The following is a 23,711-nucleotide window of genomic DNA, read 5'->3' as shown; positions in this document are numbered from 1 at the left end:
TTTAGCGTCCCAATCAGCTGAAATATGACTGGTTCTTTTCAGTTTACAAGTTTTGCTCTTGCACTTCAAAGATGACAGAGGGAACGTAAGTATAATTTGTTTCATATTTGTGAATACATATGTTATTTTAAAATCACGCAGATCTGAAACAATTACATTTATTTAAGACGCGCCAAACAAACCAATAACTATAATAAACAATGACGATTTTGGTTTTAAATAACATTATTATTATTATTATTTTTTTTTTTGTAGTAGTAGTGCCAGTGGTAGTATTCAAAATGTCAGTCCCCGATAATAGAGACAATGTGCATTTCAGTTAATGTTGTCTTTATTATAATATAATATGAAGGTGTTTTATTTTAACAAAGATAATATATGTATTTTATATCCAGGTTTTTATTAACAAATCTAACCAAATTTTAAATGAAGTAATAAAAAAAGAAGGGAGCCCTTGTTCTTAAGGAAATACCCTTACACTTCCATTCATATATTTTCATATATATTCATATTTAGTGTATATTCATATACACATCAACAACTTAACCTTTTAAACATGTACCTGTTGTAAATTACTTGAAAAATGTGATTGTGGTTTTATATTTTAAAAATGCCCATCCAAATGTGTAACATTTTATGGTTTTATTCAGGTGTTTGCGGAGAAGGGGGGGCCCCTATAAGACTGAGCCGGTGACGGATCTCAGCCGCTGGAGGTTGTGTAATGTGGAGGGCAGACAGACCTGGAGGTACATTGAGGAGGCAGACAGCATGGACAGACAGCAGAGTATGCTGGAGTCTCACTCTCTGGGACTGGATACGGTAAACATTACATTACTGACAAATGTGTATGTTATGCAATTCATTTATATATTCATGTTCATATCTAATCTGTTTTTCTTTGACCTCAGAGTGAGTTAACCTCAGCGTCCCCTGCCGCACGCACTGCAGTAGAAGCTACACTGAAGGGAATGGACTTCTACAGCCGCCTCCAGGCCGAAGATGGACATTGGGCCGGGGATTATGGTGGACCTCTTTTCTTACTTCCAGGTGATTTATTGCTAAGCCGATTGGAAAGACTTTTAGTTATTAGATGAAACCCATGCATAATTGAGTCTAATAAAGTAGCCAATAATAATAAAATAATAAAGTAACTTGAATAAAGGTCTACTTAAAGCTACACTGTGTAATTTTTTAAGTTGATTCTTAGCAAAAAACACTTTGTTCTTTCAAAATGATGTGTGCTCATTAATGTGTAAATACTTCAACCAACTAATCAAGTATTCTCGTAAGCGTAGAATCTGCCATTTAGAATACATACAAGCGAGTCGCTCGAATGGCGGCAGCCATGTTGCGCATCCATCTTGAAAATACATTAGCCAAAGAGGGAAATACCTGGAAATTCAAGCTTCGACTTTCGCGTTTTTACACTAAGTGGCACCGTGACGTAGCCTGGCTAACGTCAGACCTCTTTCTCATTGAGACGTGGTCTGGGAACCACATGTTCATTTTCTCGTATTTGAGGCGTTGTTTACGAATGCCCAGAGCCGTTTATTGGGCGCTACGAATGTCTATCAAATGCGCCTGTACGTAGCTCATAGCCAATCGTTTCAATTATACCAGATGACGTATGTAGAGCGACAGAAATTCGACGAGGATGAAGACGAAATAAACTTGCGTTCTAAACTACTTAGAACACTAAGGCTGCATCGAAAGGTAACTTCGCGTCTGATGCCATGTTGGATCCACAGATATAAACAGTGCTCGAATTGAGGGGGGGCTGGGGGGATCCGGGACCCCCCATAAGGTATTAGGGACCCCCCATAAGAAGTAAAAAATAGAATTAGGGGGGTCCCTCGGATATTTTTATTTTAGTAAAAATAATAATGACAAATCAAAATAAATGCATGCAAAGGATACAGTAAATATCGTGAATTGATTATTTACAATAATTTATTTTAAGTGTGTTTATAGGCTAGTTGTCATGTCTCTTTAAAATGTAAACGCCCCGCCTAAAGAGAGCTGTGCGCGCGCATGACATCGTCGACTGACAGGACTGTTTGTTTGGCGCCGCTCCGGTGAAGCTAATTTTAGCTTTTAAAATATGGAGAAAAATAAACCTCCACTCGCAGTCGGGAAGAGAAAGCTTCTTACTTACTTTTTTGAGGGGTAATTGTCTCTCGCTATATATCTTTCTACTTTATATCTAACATTTATCCACTCCATGTCGGGGCTTTTATATTCCTAGCATATATTCAACATTTAGGCTTACGTTACTATGGTTCTACAGGAGTGCTAGTGCTAGAGATCGCGATGAAGATGGATAACAGATTTTTAGTAATTATAAAGGGAGCGCTCGTTGTGCGCTTTCTATGCTTTATATCCATTCAGAATTTGTATTTATTTGTATATGACTTGTTTTTCATGCTGCTAGGACCAAAGGCTGTATAAACACGGCAAAGTTTTGGGAATTACATAACTTACGCATTTATGCGGGATTCACTCTTGAAATAGCAATGATTTATTTTGATTGCCATAGTATTGTTTGTTTATGAATAAAGCAGCCTTTTTCACTGAAATGGTTGAATAGTCTGCTGACTCACTCACTCATGACAGTGCTTTGCCGCCACCTACTGGACGTAACTATTTAAAAATCGTATGTGCTGAAATAGTTGAAAAATCCCAACCAACACACAGGCTGACAGCCTGTTTTGCCACAATTTATAATAAACAAGTTTCATGCATTTAATCAAGTCTTTTGGAACAAACATTATCACAGTGTCACATCAATCATGGACATCCCTATGTTAAACTTATAAACTATTCCAAAGACTGTATCCTGTTTGCCCAGTTGTCCTGCACTCTTTGAGTAAAACTCCTGCACCTGGGTTCATACTACATCATTACAGCCTGATAGTATTTTTCCATTCTTTTGCTACTGTTTAAGTAATAAAAAAGTTGTGAAGATAGATATCCTTTTGAAGTTACTGACTGCTCTCTTTTCACTGCTTTCGGAGACATTATGAAATAATTATCCCTGTGCCACTGTTGAATCTGACAGTGATACCATCCAGTGAGACTGAAAGCCATCTGATTATTTTCTACTGTTTTTGAGACATTTCAATGTATTTTGAAGTCACTTGCTTTTACGGGTGTTCAAGTGCCTTATATGTAGTGGCCTGGTATATTTGCCATAGCTGCCCTTTTGGGTCTGCTGCTTTGTCACCCTCTAAATCCATATTACTCAAGTAAGTAATTTAAAAGAATATATATATATATATATATATGTGTGTGTGTGTGAATTCAAGCGTTTTTAATAAATAGTATATATTTATGCATATTATGATCAAATATATTGTATATTTTGTATAAAGTGTATATTGCGAGACTAACCAACCCCCCGCCCAAAAAAACTTGGGGACCCCCCATAAGACTTGACTCAATTCGAGCACTGGATATAAACAAACTGCTTCGGTGTGTCGCATAGACGTCGTCATCGTCTTGCTGCTCCCTCCCCGTTCTGTGATTGGTTCCCTTTTTGAGGGGAAAATCTGGTCCATGGTATCCAGGCTGCCTAGCAGCGTGAATAAAATCGCGCTGCGTGCAAGGCAGCATGGGGAAACCCAGGCTAACCGTGACGAATGCGAGGGGGAGATTACTTGCGACTACCGGGAGATTTGAAATAATACGGCCACCGTAGGAGTTAAAACGCCCTCGGAATGGGAGGGGCTAGAAAGTAATGTTCAGTTAGTAGTCATATACAATTTCACCACTAGATGGGAGAAAATCCTACACAGTGTAGCTTTAATGCACACACTCATAAATACTTCCTACGGTCCTTGAAAAAAAAAACCAAAATATCAGAATTTCAAAGCTATTCCTTTTGTTGTGTTAAATGTTCCTTTTATTGTCTATTTGTTGATGGATTTCAGGTCTGCTCATAACCTGCCATATTGCTAAGATCCCTCTGCCAGATGCATGGAAGCAGGAAATGGTTAGATATCTCCGCTCTGTGCAGCTGCCTGATGGAGGCTGGGGCCTGTGAGTAATATTATGAATTTATTATGCATGAATTATAAACGAATATTTGGAATATGAGAATAATAGTAAAAAAGTAAATTGTCCAGATGCATTACAATAATGAGAATTCGGGGTCAAATTTTCATGAATATAATGTCACAATGTTGTGAAATTTGGTCCTAAAAACAGACCAATATTAATATTATTTGTCATTTAATGTCTTACTTTACTGGGATAACTTTATGACTTGATGATGAACACAAATATAAATTTTCCAGGCACATTGAAGACAAGTCTACTGTTTTTGGAACAGCATTGAATTATACCACTTTGAGAATTCTGGGAGTTGGGCCTGATGATCCAGATATGGTTCGGGCAAGAAATACTTTATACAGCAAAGGTCTGAGTTTGCTGATATATAGACAGTCACGTGTATGTTCATATGCAATGAATGAAATAAAGTGGTCCAGTCTCAGTATTGTCCTGCTCTGTTACAGGTGGTGCTGTCGGCATACCCTCTTGGGGTAAATTCTGGTTGGCCATCCTCAACGTATACAGCTGGGAAGGAATGAATACGCTCTTACCAGAGATGTGGTACATAGAGAATTTATTAGTTTACAAACTTTTTGATGCTTTTGTTTTAGACATTTATGTAGCTGCATTTGTCTTGCGATATATTCTGTCAGGCTGTTCCCATCCTGGGTGCCGGCACATCCCTCCACCTTATGGTGCCACTGTCGGCAGGTCTACTTGCCCATGAGCTACTGCTATGCGGTCAGACTGTCCGCTGATGAAGATCCTCTGGTGCTCAGTTTAAGACAGGTGAAGTTTCACAGTTTCGCCACTAGAGGTCACTCTGAGACAACATTAAAACAGGCTTGTTTTTACAGTTAACTTTTTGAACTCAAGTATTCCAGTCACAGTTGTTGTTTTTGGCTTTTAAACAGGAGCTGTATGTCCAGGATTACTCAACTATTGACTGGCCAGCTCAGAGGAACAACATTGCAGCCTGTGACTTGTACACACCACACAGCACCTTGCTTACTATTGCTTATTGTGAGAGAAGTGTAGCATCTCTGTAAAAAATAAGATTAGTTTTTAGTTTTCTGTTAATAACACTCTCAAACATGGCCTTACAGTGATCCTGAATGTGTATGAAGCTCATCACAGCACTATGCTGAGAGGAAAAGCAGTCGAGGAGCTTTATGACCATATTAAAGCAGACGATCGCTTCACTAAGTGTATCAGCATCGGCCCGGTGAGAGAAAAGAGAAGACATTTTGTTTTATGTAATGTAAAGTCAGCATGAAATCAATATTGACTCCATTTTACTTTCTTAATGCACTCACCTACTATTATTGTAATGTTTTATCAAAATGATTCATCATTTATTGTTATCTGTTTTCACAGATCTCAAAAACGATCAATATGTTGGTACGCTGGTATGTGGACGGACCCACATCACCTGTCTTCCAGGAGCATGTGTCAAGGATTCCTGACTACCTATGGTTAGTGACCTGATTTTAGTTATATGCTGTATATATTATATAATTATACTAATATTTATACTTCCTTTTTGTGATCCCCAATGATCCAGGATGGGTTTGGATGGTATGAAAATGCAGGTGAGCTGTTGTCATGATGAACAAATCGAAACTTTTTGGTTCTAAAGTTTGTTTTATCTGATCAGTTAAACACTTTTAATTGTATTACTAACATTGTAACTGCAATTATATTTCTATCAGGGTACAAATGGATCACAGCTATGGGATACTACATTCGCAGTGCAAGCATTTCTTGAGGTACATATCTAATATTAATAAATCTAAAGCTGGCACATAACTGATGACTTCTCTGATCAGTTGGGCTTGTTTTCTGAACAGGCAGGTGCCCAGGACATCCCCAGGTTTACAGAGTGCCTCACACAAGCCCATCATTTCCTTGATCTAACTCAGGTGAGCATGATTAAATCTCGTTTTTAAACATCATATTCTTCATTATTACTGTCTCTTTATGTATATGGCTTTAAACTGTGTTCAAAAGTGTGAGACCACACTGAAAATCTTGAGATTTTTCTTAAAATTCGGTTAATAATCAAAGTTTTGTGGTTTTGAAAAAATAAATCAAAGTAAAGTTATGTTGTAAAATAAATTAAAAAAAGGTCACTAATCAAATTTGTTCAAATTTGCAACATTGCAACAAAGGTCGGTTTTTATGTATTAAAAATGTAACATTTAAAGTTATTTGTGATTTTAGACTGAAATGTATTCATTGGGTCTCTATGAGGTCTAACCAGTTGCTCATTATTGTAGATCAAAGATAACCCTCCGGAATATGAGAAATACTACAGACAAATGAACAAGGTAAACATTTGTTATACATTTCAGCTTTCTTAATCATTCTTAGTTTGCTCTTAAATACTTTAATGAGTGTGTGTGGTTCAGGGAGGTTTTCCCTTCAGCACACGGGACTGTGGCTGGATAGTTGCGGACTGCACGGCAGAAGGGCTGAAATCTGTGATGCTACTGCAGGAGCAGTGCAGTTTCCTCAAAGAAAACATTCCCACGGAAAGACTCATTGACGCCGTCAATGTGGTAAAAGCCTTATTTGCAATAGAAACATGTTTAACATTCTCTGACTGACTTACAGAGCCACAATAATCTGATTTACATTACACTTACTATAGTAACAATCCCCTTGGAGCAACCTAGGGTTAAGTGTCTCTGTTGAATGACTCCTGGCTCACTCCTAATAAGCAAATCTCCCAGTTACCAGCTCTGAGCTTACGCCACTATACCACACTGAGCCTCTTTATGACTCAAATCTCTTCAACGCACAACATAGACAGTGTTAGACTGTCTTTAGTCCCCGTCTTTACTCTAAGTCCCTCAAAAATTGTAGCTTTCTTCTTGTTTACTAGAAACATAGGGTTCAAGTTAATTATGTTTTTATCCATAGGCTCATGTTATACATAGGCTACACACTGTAGGGCAGCACTTCTCTCATGCTCATCCGACCACGGCTTCCTTCCACTGAAGTAAAACGCATCCAAACTCACAAACTGTGTCAGAGAAAACACAATAATCATATACACTATTGTTCAAAATTGGGGGTGTTAAGACTTTTTTTCATGTTTTTGAAAAAAGTCTCTTTTGTTCACCAAGGCTGCAATTATTTAATAAAAAATACAGTTGAAATATTGTGAAATATTATTTCAATTTAAAATAACATCTATTTGAATATACTTTGAAATGTAATTTATTCCTGTGCAAAGCAGCCGTTACTCCAGGATTCAGTCACATGCTCCTTCAGAAATCATTCTAAGAGGTTGATTTGGTGCTCAAGAAACTTATTTTTATCAATGTTGAAAATAGTTGTGCTGCTTAACATTTTTTGTGGAAACCATGATCATTTTTTTAAAGCTACACTGTGTAGGATTTTCTCCCATCTGCATTACTTTCTAGCTCCTCCCATTCCGAGGGCGCTTTAACTCCTACGGTGGCCGTATTATTTCAAATCTGCCGGCAGTCGCGAGTAATCTCCCCCTCGCATTCGTCACGGTGTCACTGAGTGTAAAAACGTGAAAGGCGAAGCTTGAATTTCCAGGTATGTCCCTCTTTAATGTATTTTCAAGATGGAGGCGCAACATGGCTTCCGCCATTCGAGCGACTCGCTCGTATGTATTCTAAATGGCAGATTCTACGCTTACGAGAATACTTGATTAGTTGGTAGAAGTATTTACACATTAATGAGCACATATCATTTTGAAAGAACAAAGTGTTTTTTGCTAAGAATCAACTTAAAAAATTACACAGTGTAGCTTTAAGGATTCTTTTCTTTGATGAATAAAAAAAAAAACAGCATTTATTTCAAATGTCTTAACTGTCACTTTAAAAAAAAAATCTATTTAATGCATCCTTGCGAAAGTACTAATTTCTTATAAAAAAAATCTTACTGACCCCAAACTTTCGAACGGTGCTGTAATTTTTGTGTAAATCTCTGTGATTCTGTTTCAGCTGCTTAGCATGAGAAATCCTGATGGAGGGTTTGCCACATATGAGACCAAACGTGGCGGGAAACTGCTGGAGCTGCTGAACCCTTCTGAAGTATTTGGTGAGCATGCAGTAAAATATCACATTCAGTTGTCAATGTATTTTCCATCAGTCTTGACATGTCTGATTCTTTCTCTCTCTTTTTTTTCTCTCTTAGGTGATATTATGATCGACTACACGTATGTTGAGTGCACCTCAGCTGTAATGCAGGCACTCAAACACTTTCACAGTATATATCCTGAGCACAGAGCAAAAGAGATCAGGTACACACAAGCACAATATTTCAGCATATTGAGGTTAGAAAAATAATTTCATTAAACCACACCTCTTGATCACATAGGAGTACTCTTCAGCAGGGGCTGGACTACTGCAGGCGGGTTCAAAGACCTGATGGCTCATGGGAAGGGTACGCGTTGGTTCATTTATTTTCAGAGACATTATTCTGTTGCTTCTTAGTCTGTTTATGAAGTATATTGTCTTTGGACACTCAGTGCCTTTGTTGCTTGTCTTAGGTCTTGGGGAGTCTGTTTCACATATGGAGCCTGGTTTGGTCTGGAGGCATTTGCATGTATGGGCCACACTTTCCAAAATGGGTATGTTATTTGGGTGTGTCCTGATGTTGATGTTCTTTTACTTTGCCCCTATTATGCTTTTTCAGATATGACCTTTTATGCAGTGTGTAATATAGCTGTTTATAAGTGTAAAACATTTGCAAAGTTTTAGTGCACGATAAATGGTGTTATTGCATAATAGGGCAACTTTAGCATCCTCATTCATGTCTTTTCTGTGTTGCAGATCTGTTTGTGTGGAGGTGAAACATGCCTGTGAGTTCCTTCTGTCGAAGCAGATGGAGGATGGAGGCTGGGGCGAGGACTTTGAGTCATGTGAGCAGCGATGCTACGTTCAGAGCAAGAACTCACAGATCCACAACACTTGCTGGGCTTTGCTGGGGTTGATGGCTGTCAGGTAAGGTTAGAGGGTTTTTAGATACCTTTACAGAAGTGCATCCTTAATTTACAAAACAAATGTCTTTTTTTTTTTAGGTACCCTGACATTAGAGTGATTGAGCGAGGCATTCAAGTTTTGATTGATAAGCAGCTGCCCAATGGAGACTGGCCACAGGTGAGCAATGCTGTTCCCTTGTCTCCATAATTCATCTGAGTTCTCTCAATCTGTCTAATAAAATGTGCTGGGTTGTTTCCTTCTTTTCAGGAGAACATTTCTGGAGTGTTCAATAAAAGCTGTGCCATCAGCTACACCTCTTACAGGAATGTGTTTCCTGTGTGGACGCTGGGCCGGTTCTCACGGCTTTACCCCTGCAGCTCACTGGCTGGGAAACTCAAACTCTGAGTCAGATACTGTGTACTTGTGCCTCAAATAAGCAGTACCTGACACAGCCTATATAGACAAATATTTCTTTGAAACAAACCTGTTTGCTGCTCTTTAGGAGGTAGGACTGATTTGTCTAGACTTGTTTAGAATATTATCTACAGAGTACTTTATTCAAATCATTTTGATTTGTTTAGAATATTATCTACACAATACTTTATTCAGTTTATTTGGATTTGTTTAAAATATTATCTTCAGAATACTTCATTAATTTTTGTACTCATTTAACCATGTGACCAAGGCTTTGTATACTGTAGATGATTCTGCAATTAAGTTTGATTTTCTATACTCTTTAAATAAATAAATAATTTTATATTTTGGCTTATTGTTTTGCAATTATATCTGAATGTCTGAATTATGTGTTATCATTTTTCCTATGATTTGCACTGATTGAAATCAGTTTGGAATAATATTGTTGGGCAAACTGCATACTGTTCAATACTGCCTTTTTTTTAATGTGTATTTTTTAAAAAAAATCTTTTGATTGAACTCTTTTTTTTTATTACTGTTGTTCAAGATGAAAACCACTGAATCACTATGCACTGTAATGAGGTCAAGTGTGTAGCATACTACAGGGCTGCCAACTCTCACGCATTGAGCGTGAGACTCACGCAATTGACACTTTTCACACGCTCTCACGCCACACATCCATTTTCTCACGCACAGAAAAATTGCGGAGCAAAGGGGTACTTTTAATATTAAACTAATTCTCAGCTCTTAGATTCCGTCAATTTTATTACGAAATTCAGACAAAAATACGTTTGGCGCTTGTAAATGTGACGTGACAGATCGCTGAGCGCCTCAGTTCAAATGCACGTGAACCGATCATCTGTTACTTTTTTATTTAAAGATACAGTACAACTTACCGAAAGTATACATAATATCGACCACTCGTGGATTTTTCAACCACTGAAAGAGGTCAATATATAACAGCAGGAGAACAATTATGTCACATAACGTTACATTTACCTCAGGAAAGCCATTTAATGACCATGTTAATTGAATAGAAAAAATAGCTAGAGAGGAGATTTTGCTGAGCACTATATTACATATTTATTATATTTTTTCTTATGCCATTAAATAATTGTTATTATAACAAAAACTGCATTATATTTAATTTGTTATTTTTAACCTTTAATAATACCAGCAGATTAGGCCTTCTATGTTTACAGCATTAGGTGAGATTATTTTTTTAAATAAAATTTAAAATAAACATGTATCCAAATGAGTCAATATTGATTCAAAATCGGAATCAAATCACAAGAATGGAATTGAAATCTTGAAATGTTTGTCAAGCAATAATAAAAACTGTATAGCCTACTACCAGTCATTGTACAATGTAAACATTGTAACATGTTGTCACTAAACTTCATGAAATTCTATTTAGTTACCAAATTTTTTTTGGTAACTAAATAGCAAATCCCCCCCCCCCCCCCCCCAAAAAAAAATCTCACTCCAAGCTAAACTCAAAAGTTGGCAGCCCTGATACTATATACATAATCTCTTAACTATTTTTGACTCATTCTTCAAATATTAAGTGTTATAATGTCAATTTTACACAAAATTGTATTTAAATTAGAATTGAATTTATTGAAAATAACTTTTATTGTCCCAAAGTAGACACCACTCTCTGAGGCCATGTGAGCAAAGTGTTAAAGGAATAGCTCACCTCAAAATTAAATGTTGTCAGCATTTACTCACCTTCATGTTGTTTCAAATCTGAATGAGTTTCTTTCTTCTGTTGAACACAAAAGAAGATATTTTGAAGAATGTTGGTAAACAGACAGTTGACGGTAGCCATTGACTTCCATATAGACAAAAAATATATAATTGTCAATATATAATTGACATTATATAGTCAATGGGTGCCTCAACTGTCCTTCATTTTTTGGGTAAGCTAAGTACATAAGTTCGTTGCAGAAGATTTGTGCAGAATCTACACTATTTATTATTATTATTACATTTATGTTGGGTGCAGACTTTTATTTTGACATGGTGAAGCGTTGTTTCTGCATTCACGTTGCTCTGGGTTTATGGGTGAAGCCGGTTTAATGAACTGCTAGTTTTCTCACAGAATATCCCTCTATTTTGTGCGGTATCGAAGGGCTCTCTGTAGCATGACAGGACGGAGATATGACTGTTAATGTCACGGTTTAAATAATGGCGTCAGGATGGCGACAGCCACGATCAGCTACATCCGCTTTACTCCTTAACACCATCATCATCTTCATCAGCACCGGCGCACAGACCCACACCTGTGACCATAAAGTGCCCCTGCCTACAGAGGTCAGTCCCTCTTCTCTTTTATTCATTCTTCTGCCCCCCCAAAATGAGATTTGTTCCAAATTGTTTGGGTGTACGTGCCTTCCTAATATCATCATGTTGCGATTTTTTTCCTTCAAAATGAGTGGTGACTGAGGCTGTCAATCTGCCTCAAGTCTCCTTTTGTGTTCCATAGAAGAAAGAATGTGACATGAAGGTGAAAAATTTGACAGAATTTAAATTTTTGGGTGAACTGTCCCTTTAAAATACATTTATCAGGATGGTGTCACATTAAAAGTATAGTTCTTAAAAAAAAAAAAAAAAAAAAAACTCATAATACTCATCTTCATGTTGTTCTAAATCTTTATTATATCTTATGTGTAACACAAAATAAATTGTATAGGAGTCCAAACTTATTTTTTCATTAAATGAAAGTCTACTCATTGCTCAAATAATCTATAAAATACTATAATATTATTTGGTCCCACTTTATATTAGGTGTCTTTAACTACTATGTACTACTAATAGCATTTAAATGATGAATTTGATACAATGCACTTATTGTATACATTCATGTTTTTACATTGTACTTATACAATATATATAATATTTTAAAAAAAGTACCTGAATGTTATTAAAATAATATCGGTAATTACATCTATAATTGTACTGTTGACCCTTCCCCTACCTCTTAATTCACCCTTGAACCTACCCATACCATACCATACCCAAACCTATCCCTATCCCACCCCAGTAGCAGCATTATACTTATTTTTATGTAGGTACATAGTTAAATACACCTAATACAAAGTGTGACCTATTATTTAACCAATACTTATAATAATCTAATCTCTCTGGTTTGCCCTTCTAGGTGATACATAAAGTGTTTCTAAAGCCAGATAGATTGATCAAAAGAAGCACTAACCAGCAGTTAAAGATCCAGATAGAGTACGACTCCAGCTTGGATGGGTTAGTTATTGGTTTATATTTTATTAAATGCAGGAATGCCACATTATTTTGACCATGCATTGACTTCACAATGTCTTTACTGCCCGCACAGGTTAGATGAAGACAAAAGCAGCCTTGTGAAGGTATATTTTGACTTCTGTGGTCAAGATTTTATCAGTCAAATGTTATTTGTTAAATCTTAAAAATGGCCTAAAAGTAGGATGCATGCATGCATTATTGATCTTTGTCTGCTTTGTTTCAAGGACAAGCTCCTCCCACAGGCTATTGATTATCTTCAGGAGGCCTTCAGGGTTCGTAGGCAGTCTGGCCCAATATTGCTGAGCAGGTAAATCTCTTCTGAGCTAGTGTTGTCTGCCAGCAAATCCTCTTAAAATTGCTCTCGAGTCTGGCCTTCTGGATGCTTGGTGGCTACTTAGTCTAATTAGTGTCTGTTTTTAATCCCAATATATTTTTCTTAATTATTAGGCAATGTGCAACTAATCAGTACCTTAGAAAGAGAGATGATCCGCATCGCTACTGTCAGGGACCATGTGCGGGCATCACCAAGTGTGGCCCAGTTGTTGTTCCTGAACAACATTTGCAGGTGGGTTCCTCCAAAAATGTGTTATTTGTTTATATTTTAATATTTTTTGTCTGTATATACAGTATAGTAAGACATTTGTTCCTCGTGTTTTTATTATGGTTGCTTAATATGAGCAATGTTCTGCATACAAATTTCATACTTGTTTGATATTCCCACCAAAGCCTATTTAGTCTACCCGTTGGCGCATAATGACCACTGTATTAAAATCAAAATGTCTCTATCAACCTAATCATTTGAGGGGTCCTTTATTAAAATGTGGTCAGATTTTACTGTGTGATTTGTGGCTGTTAAAAGGATGAGGCTTTAAAACAGAAATAAGTTAAATAGGAATGGTGTATTTACATAATTCACAAGAAACTTAAACTTACAATAAAACTAGGAAACTTGTGTGGAATCTGTTTGCATTACATAAAGTATTGAGTATTTCTGTTGCAGCATGAAAACGTCTCAAACATATGTGTATTTGACAAATATTGCATCTAATCCACTTCATCTGTGACAAAGTACGCAAACGCTAAGCAAAGGAAGCAAATTGTCAGAAAAAAATTAATTCCTCCCCTGATTGTAACCGACAAATCTCGCTGATTGGTTTAATCCAGCCAGCCATTTGAAATATTATTATAAAAGATTATCTACTAATATATACAAAAGTATCATGTAGATTTTTAAAGCTAAAAAAGGAAAAATATAGTAATATTGATATATATGATTATATTGAAAGTTAATATGTATTTGAACGACGACTTCTTTAGCAATGCAGGGTTTGCAGTGAATCTGGAAAGTCCTGCGGTCCCGCCGGTCCTCCCGATGGTGAGGGGGTGGCGAGGGCAGATTTTGTGCTGTACGTGAGTGCGATGACCACAGAGCGCTGTGGACAAGAGAACATCGTAGCCTATGCGGCGTACTGCCAGCTGGAGTCTGAACTGGACAGGTAATGGCAAGTAGGAATGTAGGTGATTTTGATTTGCTGTGGTCTAGTGTGCTGCTGATAGTAAGCACAGAATTTCTTAATACAGGCCCATCGCTGGATATGCCAATCTGTGTCCCAATATGATCTCCACTCAACCTCAGGAGTTTGAAGGAATGCTTTCCACAGTCAAACACGAGATCATACATGCCCTGGTAACAACTTTAAACTCTATACATCCACTTGACACAGAGACCATGAAAGAGCTTCATAGTTTTTATAGATTGCTCAATTATATGCTTTGTTTCTTAGGGTTTTTCAGCAGGACTCTTTGCGTTTTACCATGATGATGATGGGAAACCTTTGACACCACGTTCTGCAAGTGGTCTGCCTGCATACAATGAAAGGTGATGGTTATGTTTGTATATTCATTTCAATTCAGTTTCAAGCCTATGTAATGCTACTTCCAAAAAACAACAACGAAAAAACAGAGTGCTTGACTCTTGCATTGTCAATACAAGATCTTGACCAAAAATGTATGCACCTCTTGATGGAAATAACATCACAACATTTATTTCCATCAAGTGGTGCATCAATTTTCGGTCAAGATCTTGTATTGACAATGCAAGAGTCCAGCACTCTGTAAAGTCTCCTCCATCTCATCCCAAAGACTCTCAATGAATTTAAGATCTGGACTCAGAGGTAACATTTGTGGAAATGATTCTTCATGCTCCCTCTCAACCGTTTTGAGCTTGCTGAATCTTGACATTGTCATTCTGGAATATGGCCATTATGTTTCTTCCTACATGGTTGTTTAAGAAATGAAAAGCTACACACTCCCATCAATTAGGGTTAGAAGAATTGTTGCCAAACATATAACATGATAATGTTTTAACATTTGAAAGCAGTGGCACCATTGCCACTAAGTTTTGTTCCGATTTTGCCGTTTGCCATTTAATGTTTCTCATATGCAACAGAAATATCAGCGCTTATCAGTTATCACCTCTAACAAAATTCAGTCACACCGGCAGAAAAAGAGGTCACAAAATGCAAACATTTAGTCACAGTATAGAGCCCTGACATACACTGTGTTTATTTCTTTCTATATCTCTCTCTCAGTTTAGGGTTATATCAGTGGAGCGATAAAGTCATTAAAAGAGCAACTCGGCTGTGGGACATCCGCGGTGGCCAAATGGTTAGACACACCGTCCATCTTTTGGCCACTCCACGTGTAGTGGTAAGTATTTCTATTTCTTTCCTTTTAAAGGAACATCATGCATATAGTCCATTGTGCTACATGATTTGTTTTGATGTTTTAACAGGAGGAAGCCAGGAGACATTTTAATTGCCCCATTCTAGAGGGCATGGAACTGGAGAACCAGGGAGGTGCTGGAACAGAGTTCAACCACTGGGAAAAACGTCTGTTAGAGGTAATGAGACGTACACTAAACAGTTTCAGTGTCAGTACTGTCAAAGTACGATCTGATTTCAGAATGTTTTATTCTAACAGAATGAGGCAATGACTGGATCTCACACCCAGAACAGAGTGTTTTCCAGAATTACTTTGGCCATAATGGAGGATACAGGGTAAGAGAAGTATTGTTGCTCATTTTTAATGCAGTTGATTCATGTGTTAACATTCATATTTAAGTACCAGAATTGTAAGGTTGTCTTGTGAGTGACTCCTCAGTGCTATCTTATGTTTTAAGGTGGTACAAGGCCAATTATAGTATGGCAGAGAACCTGGAGTGGGGAAGAGGTTTGGGGTGCGACTTTGTGATGAAAAGCTGTAAATTCTGGATAGACCAACACCGCCATACGTAAGCTTTTATATATGAGATGCATAAATAAAAAATATATAAAAATGCATAATACAACTCTGTGTACACTCTCGAATAAATCCGTTGTTGTAGTAAGTGGACTTCCTTTTATGCATTTTGGCAGATACAAAAAATGGCATACCAGTGCATAAAAATGATAGATTTTATCAGTTCATGTTTTCTGTAGGAATCAAACTTGTGACATTACTAGTGCTACCTAAACAGATTATGAATGTTGTACATTTGCACCAGTTCTTTATTTTTGATTGATCCCAGTGTCTTATTGTACATTATCTAGACTAGAGAAATGGGAGTTTCATAGACTTAAATATATAGTATAGTGGAAAAGGTTGACACCTGACCCTGATGGGGTTTTGCCTTGTGTGAATAAAACAGGAGGCCAACACTGAGCCCGTACTGTGATTCTGTGAGGAGCGCACCTCTGCAGCTCACCTGCAGGCATGACCAGCTGGCAGTGGCTGTGTGCAACCTGCAAAAGTTTCCTCATTCACTTCCTGTAGAGTATCAGGTAAGATCAGCAGAAATGCAAATGTGAAGAGCCTGTGTGCAATCTTCACTCAATCCTCAATCTGCTGTTCCCACATTAAAATATTATAAACATTAACATTGTTTTCCTTTAAATCTGCTTAAAACAGTGACTGTTGTGAAAAACAGTAATAAAATGAATGGACTTGACAGGAGACCTGTTGGTTGCTTTTTAATTGTGTAAATCCAGAATGTAAATGTCAGACGCAGTTACAGGAAAGTAAAGAATGCCTGAGATAAACGTGTTGTCCTGATTCAGTATCTGCGGTCAGGTGAGATGATGTCATTATTTGAACTTTCCTGTCCTGTTAGCTGTCAGAGAACCTCTGGATTAAATCATATTGATAAACCCTCTCCATCCTGTAGTATTTTGACCATATCCCTGGCGTCCCTGAGGCGGATTTATCAGCGTATGGAGGGGCCGTGGAGATTGCAGACTACTGTCCCTTTAGCCAGGAGTTTAGTTGGCACGTTGGTGGGGAATACCAGCGCAGCTCTTACTGCAGGGTACATGAGAACCAGCCAGGTGAGATGCCTCTCCCTCACATCCTTTCAGTATTTTTTTTTTGGATGTAAACTCTTCTTCCATTCTACAACTGTTGAGACTATTGGGGTTTGCTTTTTTAGCCACATGGAGAAACTATGGGGCGGAACAGTACGGCCCAGGATCAGTGTGTCTGTACCAAAAGTCAGCGTTCGTGATGGAGCAGTGCACCAAGCTAATGACCTACCCAGACTGGGGCAGTGGTTGCTATAAGGTAACAATATTAGCTTTGAGGGGTGAACTCATTAGATATTCAATTCCGTTCAAAAGTTTGGGCTCTGTAAGATTTTAAAAAAGTTTTTGAAAGAAGGCTGCATTTAGTTTATTTATTAATTAATGCAAGTAAATTTAGTTCATTTTAATGTATTTTAAATAATCTAATGTAATAATAATGTATTCCTGATTTCCTGTGATGCAAAGCTGAATTTTCAGCATCATTACTCCAGTCTTCACATGATCCTTCAGAAATCATTCTAATATGCTGATTTGTTGCTCAAGAAATATTACTTATTCTTATCAATGTAGAAAACAGTTGTGAAAACATTTTTGTGAAAACGACAAAATTTTTTTCCAGGATTCTTTGAATAAAAAGTTCAAAAGAACATAATTTATTTGAAAAGGCAATCTTTTATAACATTATGAATGTCTTTACTATAACGTTTGATCAATTTAATGCATCCTTGCTGAATAAAAGTATTAATTTCTTTAATTTCTCTGAATGGTAGTATAAGTGTGTGTGAGTTTTTTTGTGTAAATACAATTTACAGTAAATAATAAAAGCATTTATCTTCTTTTCACTTTGAACTGGGGCATTATGTTGTAACGGTGGCTGCCCCAAATCAAATTTGATTATTTAATAAATGTAAATTTAATTTAAATTGTTCGGGAGCCAGACAAGTCAAAACTTGTCAATAAAAAAATATATATATGTAATGAAGTTCAGTTTCCCCGAAAATAGCTCAAACCACTGTTACACAAAATAAATTCCTTCCAATACCCACAATAGCATAGAATAGGGCATCAAATAGCATTGAAGGGTTTCAGGTCAAAAAAATATATTTTTTAAGAAAACCTTTTGCAAAAAACAAAACAAAAAAACAGTTACACAAGGTTCAATTTTCACACAGAGTTTGTATTTTTCTTTGCCTCACATGACAATTGACAAAAGAATTAATGAAGAAGAAAAAAACAGTAAACAGATTGCTGCTCAAGTTCAGTCCACGTAGCTTTCATTCAACAAGAAAAAGAGAGTCTTTGATTCATGTCTTATAGTTCGTCTTTTTTCAAACTCAGCTTTTTGTGTTCAATTTCAACCAAAAGAAACCCAAAAAAACATGGGAAATTGATTTATGTGTACTGAAACTGTGATTTGTGGTGCAGGTGACTTGTACAACCCAAGGGTTGTTGGTTTGGGTGCAGAACGAGTCCTATCCATGTGTTCGTACTGGTCAGGTGATCAGCGTGAGCATACGAATGAATGGATGGGTCTACAGCGGGCAGCTCATCTGCCCCACCTGCTCTGACTTCTGTAGCGACTGCCCCCTCCCTCATGAGATACCCCCTCTAAACTCCACCAAGAGTGCTCGCTTAGGTGAGTTACTGTCTGACGTGCTTCACATAACCACATTAACTGTTTACATTCACCTATTTGTATGCGCATTTTGGGATATTGTATAAAAAAACACTGGATGGAAACCCCAAGATAAGAATATTTCACAATATTGCTGTTTTTACTGTATTTTTCATCAAATAAATGCAGCCTCTGAGACCATAAGAGACTTCCAAACTTTTGACCGCCAATGTACATAACAAGGTTCAAAGGCAGTAAAATGTTTGTTTGCAAAAAAAGATGAAAGTATTTCATATTATAATATAATTCTTTTTCTTTTTCTCTCAGATCCTTGTTCCAGATCTTCCTGTTTGGTGGTGAACTTATGGCAGCTCCTGTTAAGTCTTACTCCACTACTGATCGGGTTTGTCCTCTGTGGCAGGGACTGAATTTAGTCCTGGTGGAACGGGTGAATACGGACGGCTTTCCCTTGAGGTTTAGCTGCTGTGGAGGGCAACACGGCCATCACTTCTGTAGGGTAGTCTGTGATCTGATAACTGTTCTCTCTATGCAGAGGTGTGGACTGGAGATGGGATTGAAAAGCCATTGATTGCACTCCTCCTTGCCTGGCTGTCAGGTGCCAGCGAGCTGTAGATCCAATGTGAAGCCATAGTCATGGAAGCTGCGTTCGTGCAGCACAGTTATGCAGGTGCTAATTAATGATCTCTTTGTCTCTTTGATGGACCTGTAACATTTTGGGTCATAACCTAGGCATCTGGCTGAGAATGATGGGAGATATTCTCTCTAGTGTTCAGCTCATGGTGCTCCTCTGCTGTTCTGTGAAAGTACTTGCGGCTGGTAATGTTTTGATCAGCGTATATCAGGTCATGTGACTGACGATGCTTGTGAATTTGCATGGAGAAGGGCAGGTGAGATGTCTGTTAAAGTTAGTGAAAGTGCTGAATTTAATTGTTTTTTTGATCATTTATAGAAATTTGAATGTTGCCATTGCATAAGATAAATACGTTAGAAGAGGTTTAAAAGCGTTTAATTGATTCATATACAGTCCAGAAGTCTGAGATTACATTGAAAAGCTGGGATTAAACACACAAAAAAATATTTGTAGTTATATAGAACATTTTAGGATTTTGAGAAAATTTTAAATAGGAAAGATATTATTAAAAATAAAGAAAAACACATTGGTCATGTCTGTATAGCTTGGGTGCTGCTGTCATTACAGGAAAAAAGGATGACAAACCAAATACTTAGAAATTCTGAAATGTATTAACATTTTTAATTCAACTTTTGACTCAGCATTGTTATGCTGATGTTATATCTTTTGTAATACATTTTATACTAAATTAAATGAAAAAAAACAATGCATTGTCATTAGTGGTCTCAGACTTGTGGACCTCTATTTAGTTTTATCACAACTATCGGATATAAAAAAGTTCAGCATTGATTAAAGGTGCAGTAAGTGATTTTTGAGAAACACTGTTGATATTTAGCCTGGCTAACGTCAGACCTCTTCTCATTGAGACTTGGTCTGGGAACCACATGTTCATTTTATCGTATTTGAGGCGTGGTTTACGAATGCCCAGAGCCGTTTATTGGGCGATACGAATGTCTGTCAAATGCGCCTGTACATAGCTCATAGCCAATCGTTTCAATTATACCAGATGACGTATGTAGAGCGACAGAAATCCGACAGGGAAAAAGACGAAATAAACTTGCGTTCTAAACTACTTAGAACACTAAGGCTGCATCGAAAGGTAACTTCGCGTCTGATGCCATGTTGGATCCATAGATATCAACAAACTGCTTCGGTGTGTCGCATAGACGTCGTCATCGTCTTGCTGCTCCCTCCCCGTTCTGTGATTGGTTCCCTTTTTGAGGGGAAAATCTGGTCCATGGTGTCCAGGCTGCCTAGCTGCGTGAATAAAATCACGCTGCGCACAAGGCAGCATGGGGAAACCCAGGCTAGTTGATATTTGAAATCAACGCAAAAAAACACACCCCTTCCTCCTTTGCTCCACCCCCAAAAATGCATGAACATGCAACGCAAGAGTGGATGTCTGTTTATCATAGCTGAAGCAAAGCAAAATAAAGCTTCGTGAAAAATAAAGTGAAGATGACAAATGAACTACAAGGAAGAACAAAACAAAAAAACATACAGTACACGAGATAAGCAAGAGTTTGTTGTTCGTCACCAGCAGCACACCAGCTCCACAAACAACTTTGCCACTCAAAACTGTACTTATTATATAGCTAACATTACAACAAAAGCATATCTTGGTTCTGTGAAACAACAAAACCAATGTTACTCAAGTATGGAGTAGAAACAACACAACATTTTCAGGCCTTCCCGCTTGGGTCTCTCCAGTGCTGGAAAGCTTTTCTAATATTAAGCTCTTGCCAGATCATAGTCTTCTTTTTCCAGTAATATTCCTCTGACCTTTTTCCTTTGTAATGTCACTCAGCCATCTTTCTTTCTACAGTCTTTCTTCAAATCTCCCTCTTGCTTACTCTCTCCCCTCCCCCATCATGAGTGGACACGCCCCCACTGCTGATTGGCTACAAGTGTTTTTTTGGTTCTCAGTCCGATCCACTTTCTCAAAAATCGTTTACTGCCCATTTAAGACTGATTCTTTGATTATCTTGAAGTATGTCACCAGATTTTGGTCCTAAAGGGCTGCCCTATCACGAACAACGTGTTAAGAAAAAGAGAAAAGTGCTTTTTGTAGACCTTTATATGAGATCAGACAACATTTGTTTGTTTATTAGTTTGCCTTCACTGGTATGCATCTTTTTTTTTTTGGAATGCTAATATAAAAAACATTTTTTTAAAAACAAAACTGGGAACAAATACCAAGGAGTTGCACTGTGTATATGTGATAGTTTAGAGATTAGATTGTTACTGTTTAGGTGTTAGAAGACTAGTGAAGGTGTCTGTAATGCAATTATCTAGTATTTTACTTTTAATGGTATGTTTAATGAGGAACCTGTGTGGATGCTGATCTGTCATCTTGTTTCTAAATACACTCATTTAGTGTAGTTCATAAAAGTTTAACCTTTTGCCATTCATAAACATTTTAGTATTATAATATTTGATTTATTTTTATTAGGTAATAGTGTACTATAATTTCAAGACACAGTATTAGTTCAATTTAATGGTTTTGCTGAGAGAGAACATGGCAGCTCTAACTAGAACACTGATTTTAGGGCCTTTTGCATATGGTTGTGTAAATATATACATTTCTTTAGTAGTACTGATCGCTCCTGTGTTAAGAATTTTATTTTGCATTTTGAGTCTGATGAAGAGATTAATTGTGTGATATATATGGAGCAAATAAGTTTCCTAGTGAAGCTTAGAGGATCTACTCTAAAATATGGTGTGATAATGGTATGAATTCATATTTACTGGATGTATGTATAAGTTTATATTCTGAAATGTTGGACTGAATGAGCCTTTACAGTTTTAGGGGCTCATTATTATGTAACTGAAAGAGTTTTATACTCTCAATCAAACCTCAACTGAAATGCCTTTCCCTTCATGGTATTCACTCAAGGACTGTATGAGCATATCGTTTTAACACTATGTTTTAACATAATTTTGAGTTTTCTTAGATTGAAAGCAAGCCTTCTTTGTATTATGCTCATATAGGAGACCCTTTTCGTGGGTATTGTAATTATCACTGCGAGAATTGAGGCTTAGTAGCATTGGAGCATTTATGAACAAATTTATTTATTTAATTAATAATTATACTTTTTCTGGTGTGTACCTTTCATTTGTCAAAAATGACTGAGATACATTTGCTCATAATAGGACATGTTTTTGTAGGTCATAATTCATTTGAATTGTTGCTGCATAAATCGCAATTGTGTTATAATAGTCACTTATATTTGCTTATCATGCTTATATTTGAATTTCTCATGTTAAATCCTCATGTCAGCATTTAATTCAATTTTACTATGTCCCAATGTTCTGACGTACACTTTGCCATGACTTGTGCTCAAAAACAACCATTTCTTTGTATGCCTTTTATTTATTTTACATATTTTATTTATTATCATTTTATCTACACTTTAATTTAATAAATAATGTTTGAATGTTTTAGTTGGAAAATCTTGTGTTGAACGGAAATTAATTGAAAATGCCAAGTCATGAGACTGAAGACCAAAGACAAGTCTATGCAGAACTAAAAATCTACAACACAATCTCTCATTATATGTTTTTCTCCATCTTTTGTATTGTATATGGTACATTATTGCTCTTTTTAATGGTACACAATTAAAAGAGATGTTCAACAATCAGTTACCTCCTGTTGAGACATAATTTACATTGTTAACAATTGTTTATTTTCCAAATAAATTGAATGAACAAAAATACAGTTGACAACAGTTGAAGTGGATCAAAAGTTGTCCTAAGACAAGAACGGGTATTGTTCAAAATTCATGTATAACTTTGATGAAAGGTTTTGATCCACTTCAAATGTAAAAAAGAAAAAAGGAAAAAAAAAAATATATATATATGTACATATATTACATATATATACATATTACATATATATATATATATATATATATATATATATATATATATATATATTTTTTTTTTTTTTTTACTTAACCTATGAAGTAAATATTTGAAGATTTTGTTTAGTCTTTATTATGATTATACACATATAATTAAGCTGTTTTCTTAATGCCAAAAATCTTAAGATGCAGAATGTCACTGTACAAATTTTTCATAACTTCAAACATTCGTTTTCAAGAGTTAAAAAAATTACACTGTATTTGCTCAAAATCATTTAGATCTGGCAATTGATGAGGGGATGAATAAAACAAAAAGTGACAATCGTTTAAGATTTGAAGCATATTCTCTTTACAATTTATAAACGACATTGAATATTTGTACCACACGTCACGAAGGTGGTTTCATTACAACTGGCCAATCAGAATGAGAGCTGAGCCAGCGCGCTTCCGTCTGGTCTCCACCTAGGACTTTTAATTTGAAAATTGGATTTTATGGTGTTTCTAATGTAAAAATCACTAAAATTATAAAATGTCATT

General features: G+C 36.6%; 2 protein-coding genes across 2 annotated transcripts; both read left to right on the top strand.

The window, feature by feature from the left end:
* The first annotated feature begins 657 nt into the window (after window positions 1-657).
* Window positions 658-9,778, top strand: lss (lanosterol synthase (2,3-oxidosqualene-lanosterol cyclase)). The gene is made up of 21 exons (XM_081367753.1): window positions 658-819; window positions 909-1,047; window positions 3,930-4,038; window positions 4,296-4,417; window positions 4,515-4,611; window positions 4,704-4,839; window positions 4,965-5,073; window positions 5,157-5,275; window positions 5,428-5,525; window positions 5,615-5,642; window positions 5,763-5,819; window positions 5,901-5,972; window positions 6,330-6,380; window positions 6,462-6,611; window positions 8,034-8,130; window positions 8,227-8,332; window positions 8,410-8,475; window positions 8,582-8,662; window positions 8,865-9,035; window positions 9,113-9,191; window positions 9,282-9,778. Exons 1-21 carry the CDS (start codon window positions 769-771, stop codon window positions 9,417-9,419), a joined length of 2,076 nt encoding a protein of 691 aa, XP_081223879.1. The 5' UTR covers window positions 658-768; the 3' UTR covers window positions 9,420-9,778.
* Window positions 9,779-11,447: 1,669 nt separating this feature from the next.
* Window positions 11,448-19,818, top strand: lmln (leishmanolysin-like (metallopeptidase M8 family)). The gene is made up of 17 exons (XM_081367660.1): window positions 11,448-11,744; window positions 12,592-12,689; window positions 12,781-12,811; window positions 12,932-13,014; window positions 13,155-13,272; window positions 14,025-14,203; window positions 14,289-14,394; window positions 14,492-14,586; window positions 15,299-15,416; window positions 15,502-15,609; window positions 15,690-15,766; window positions 15,889-15,999; window positions 16,396-16,528; window positions 16,912-17,071; window positions 17,173-17,303; window positions 18,470-18,680; window positions 18,987-19,818. The coding sequence occupies exons 1-17, from the start codon at window positions 11,619-11,621 to the stop codon at window positions 19,085-19,087; spliced, it is 1,986 nt and encodes a 661-aa protein (XP_081223786.1). The 5' UTR covers window positions 11,448-11,618; the 3' UTR covers window positions 19,088-19,818.
* The last annotated feature ends 3,893 nt before the right edge of the window (window positions 19,819-23,711 follow it).

This window comes from Scardinius erythrophthalmus (genome assembly GCF_964197995.2).
Source record: "Scardinius erythrophthalmus genome assembly, chromosome: 6".
Classification (NCBI taxonomy): domain Eukaryota; kingdom Metazoa; phylum Chordata; class Actinopteri; order Cypriniformes; family Leuciscidae; genus Scardinius; species Scardinius erythrophthalmus.
The sequence above is the reverse complement of the archived record's forward strand: the minus strand, read 5'-3'. Positions and strand labels throughout refer to the sequence as shown.

Coding starts and splice junctions, on each gene's coding strand:
- lmln (XM_081367660.1), top strand. CDS start 11,619: ATGGCGTCAGGATGGCGACAGCCACGATCAGCTACATCCGCTTTACTC. Junction 12,690..12,780: donor TACGACTCCAGCTTGGATGG/GTTAGTTATTGG, acceptor CTGCCCGCACAG/GTTAGATGAAGACAAAAGCA. Junction 17,072..17,172: donor GGTACATGAGAACCAGCCAG/GTGAGATGCCTC, acceptor TTGCTTTTTTAG/CCACATGGAGAAACTATGGG.
- lss (XM_081367753.1), top strand. CDS start 769: ATGGACAGACAGCAGAGTATGCTGGAGTCTCACTCTCTGGGACTGGAT. Junction 5,276..5,427: donor AGTGTATCAGCATCGGCCCG/GTGAGAGAAAAG, acceptor CTGTTTTCACAG/ATCTCAAAAACGATCAATAT. Junction 9,192..9,281: donor CCAATGGAGACTGGCCACAG/GTGAGCAATGCT, acceptor CCTTCTTTTCAG/GAGAACATTTCTGGAGTGTT.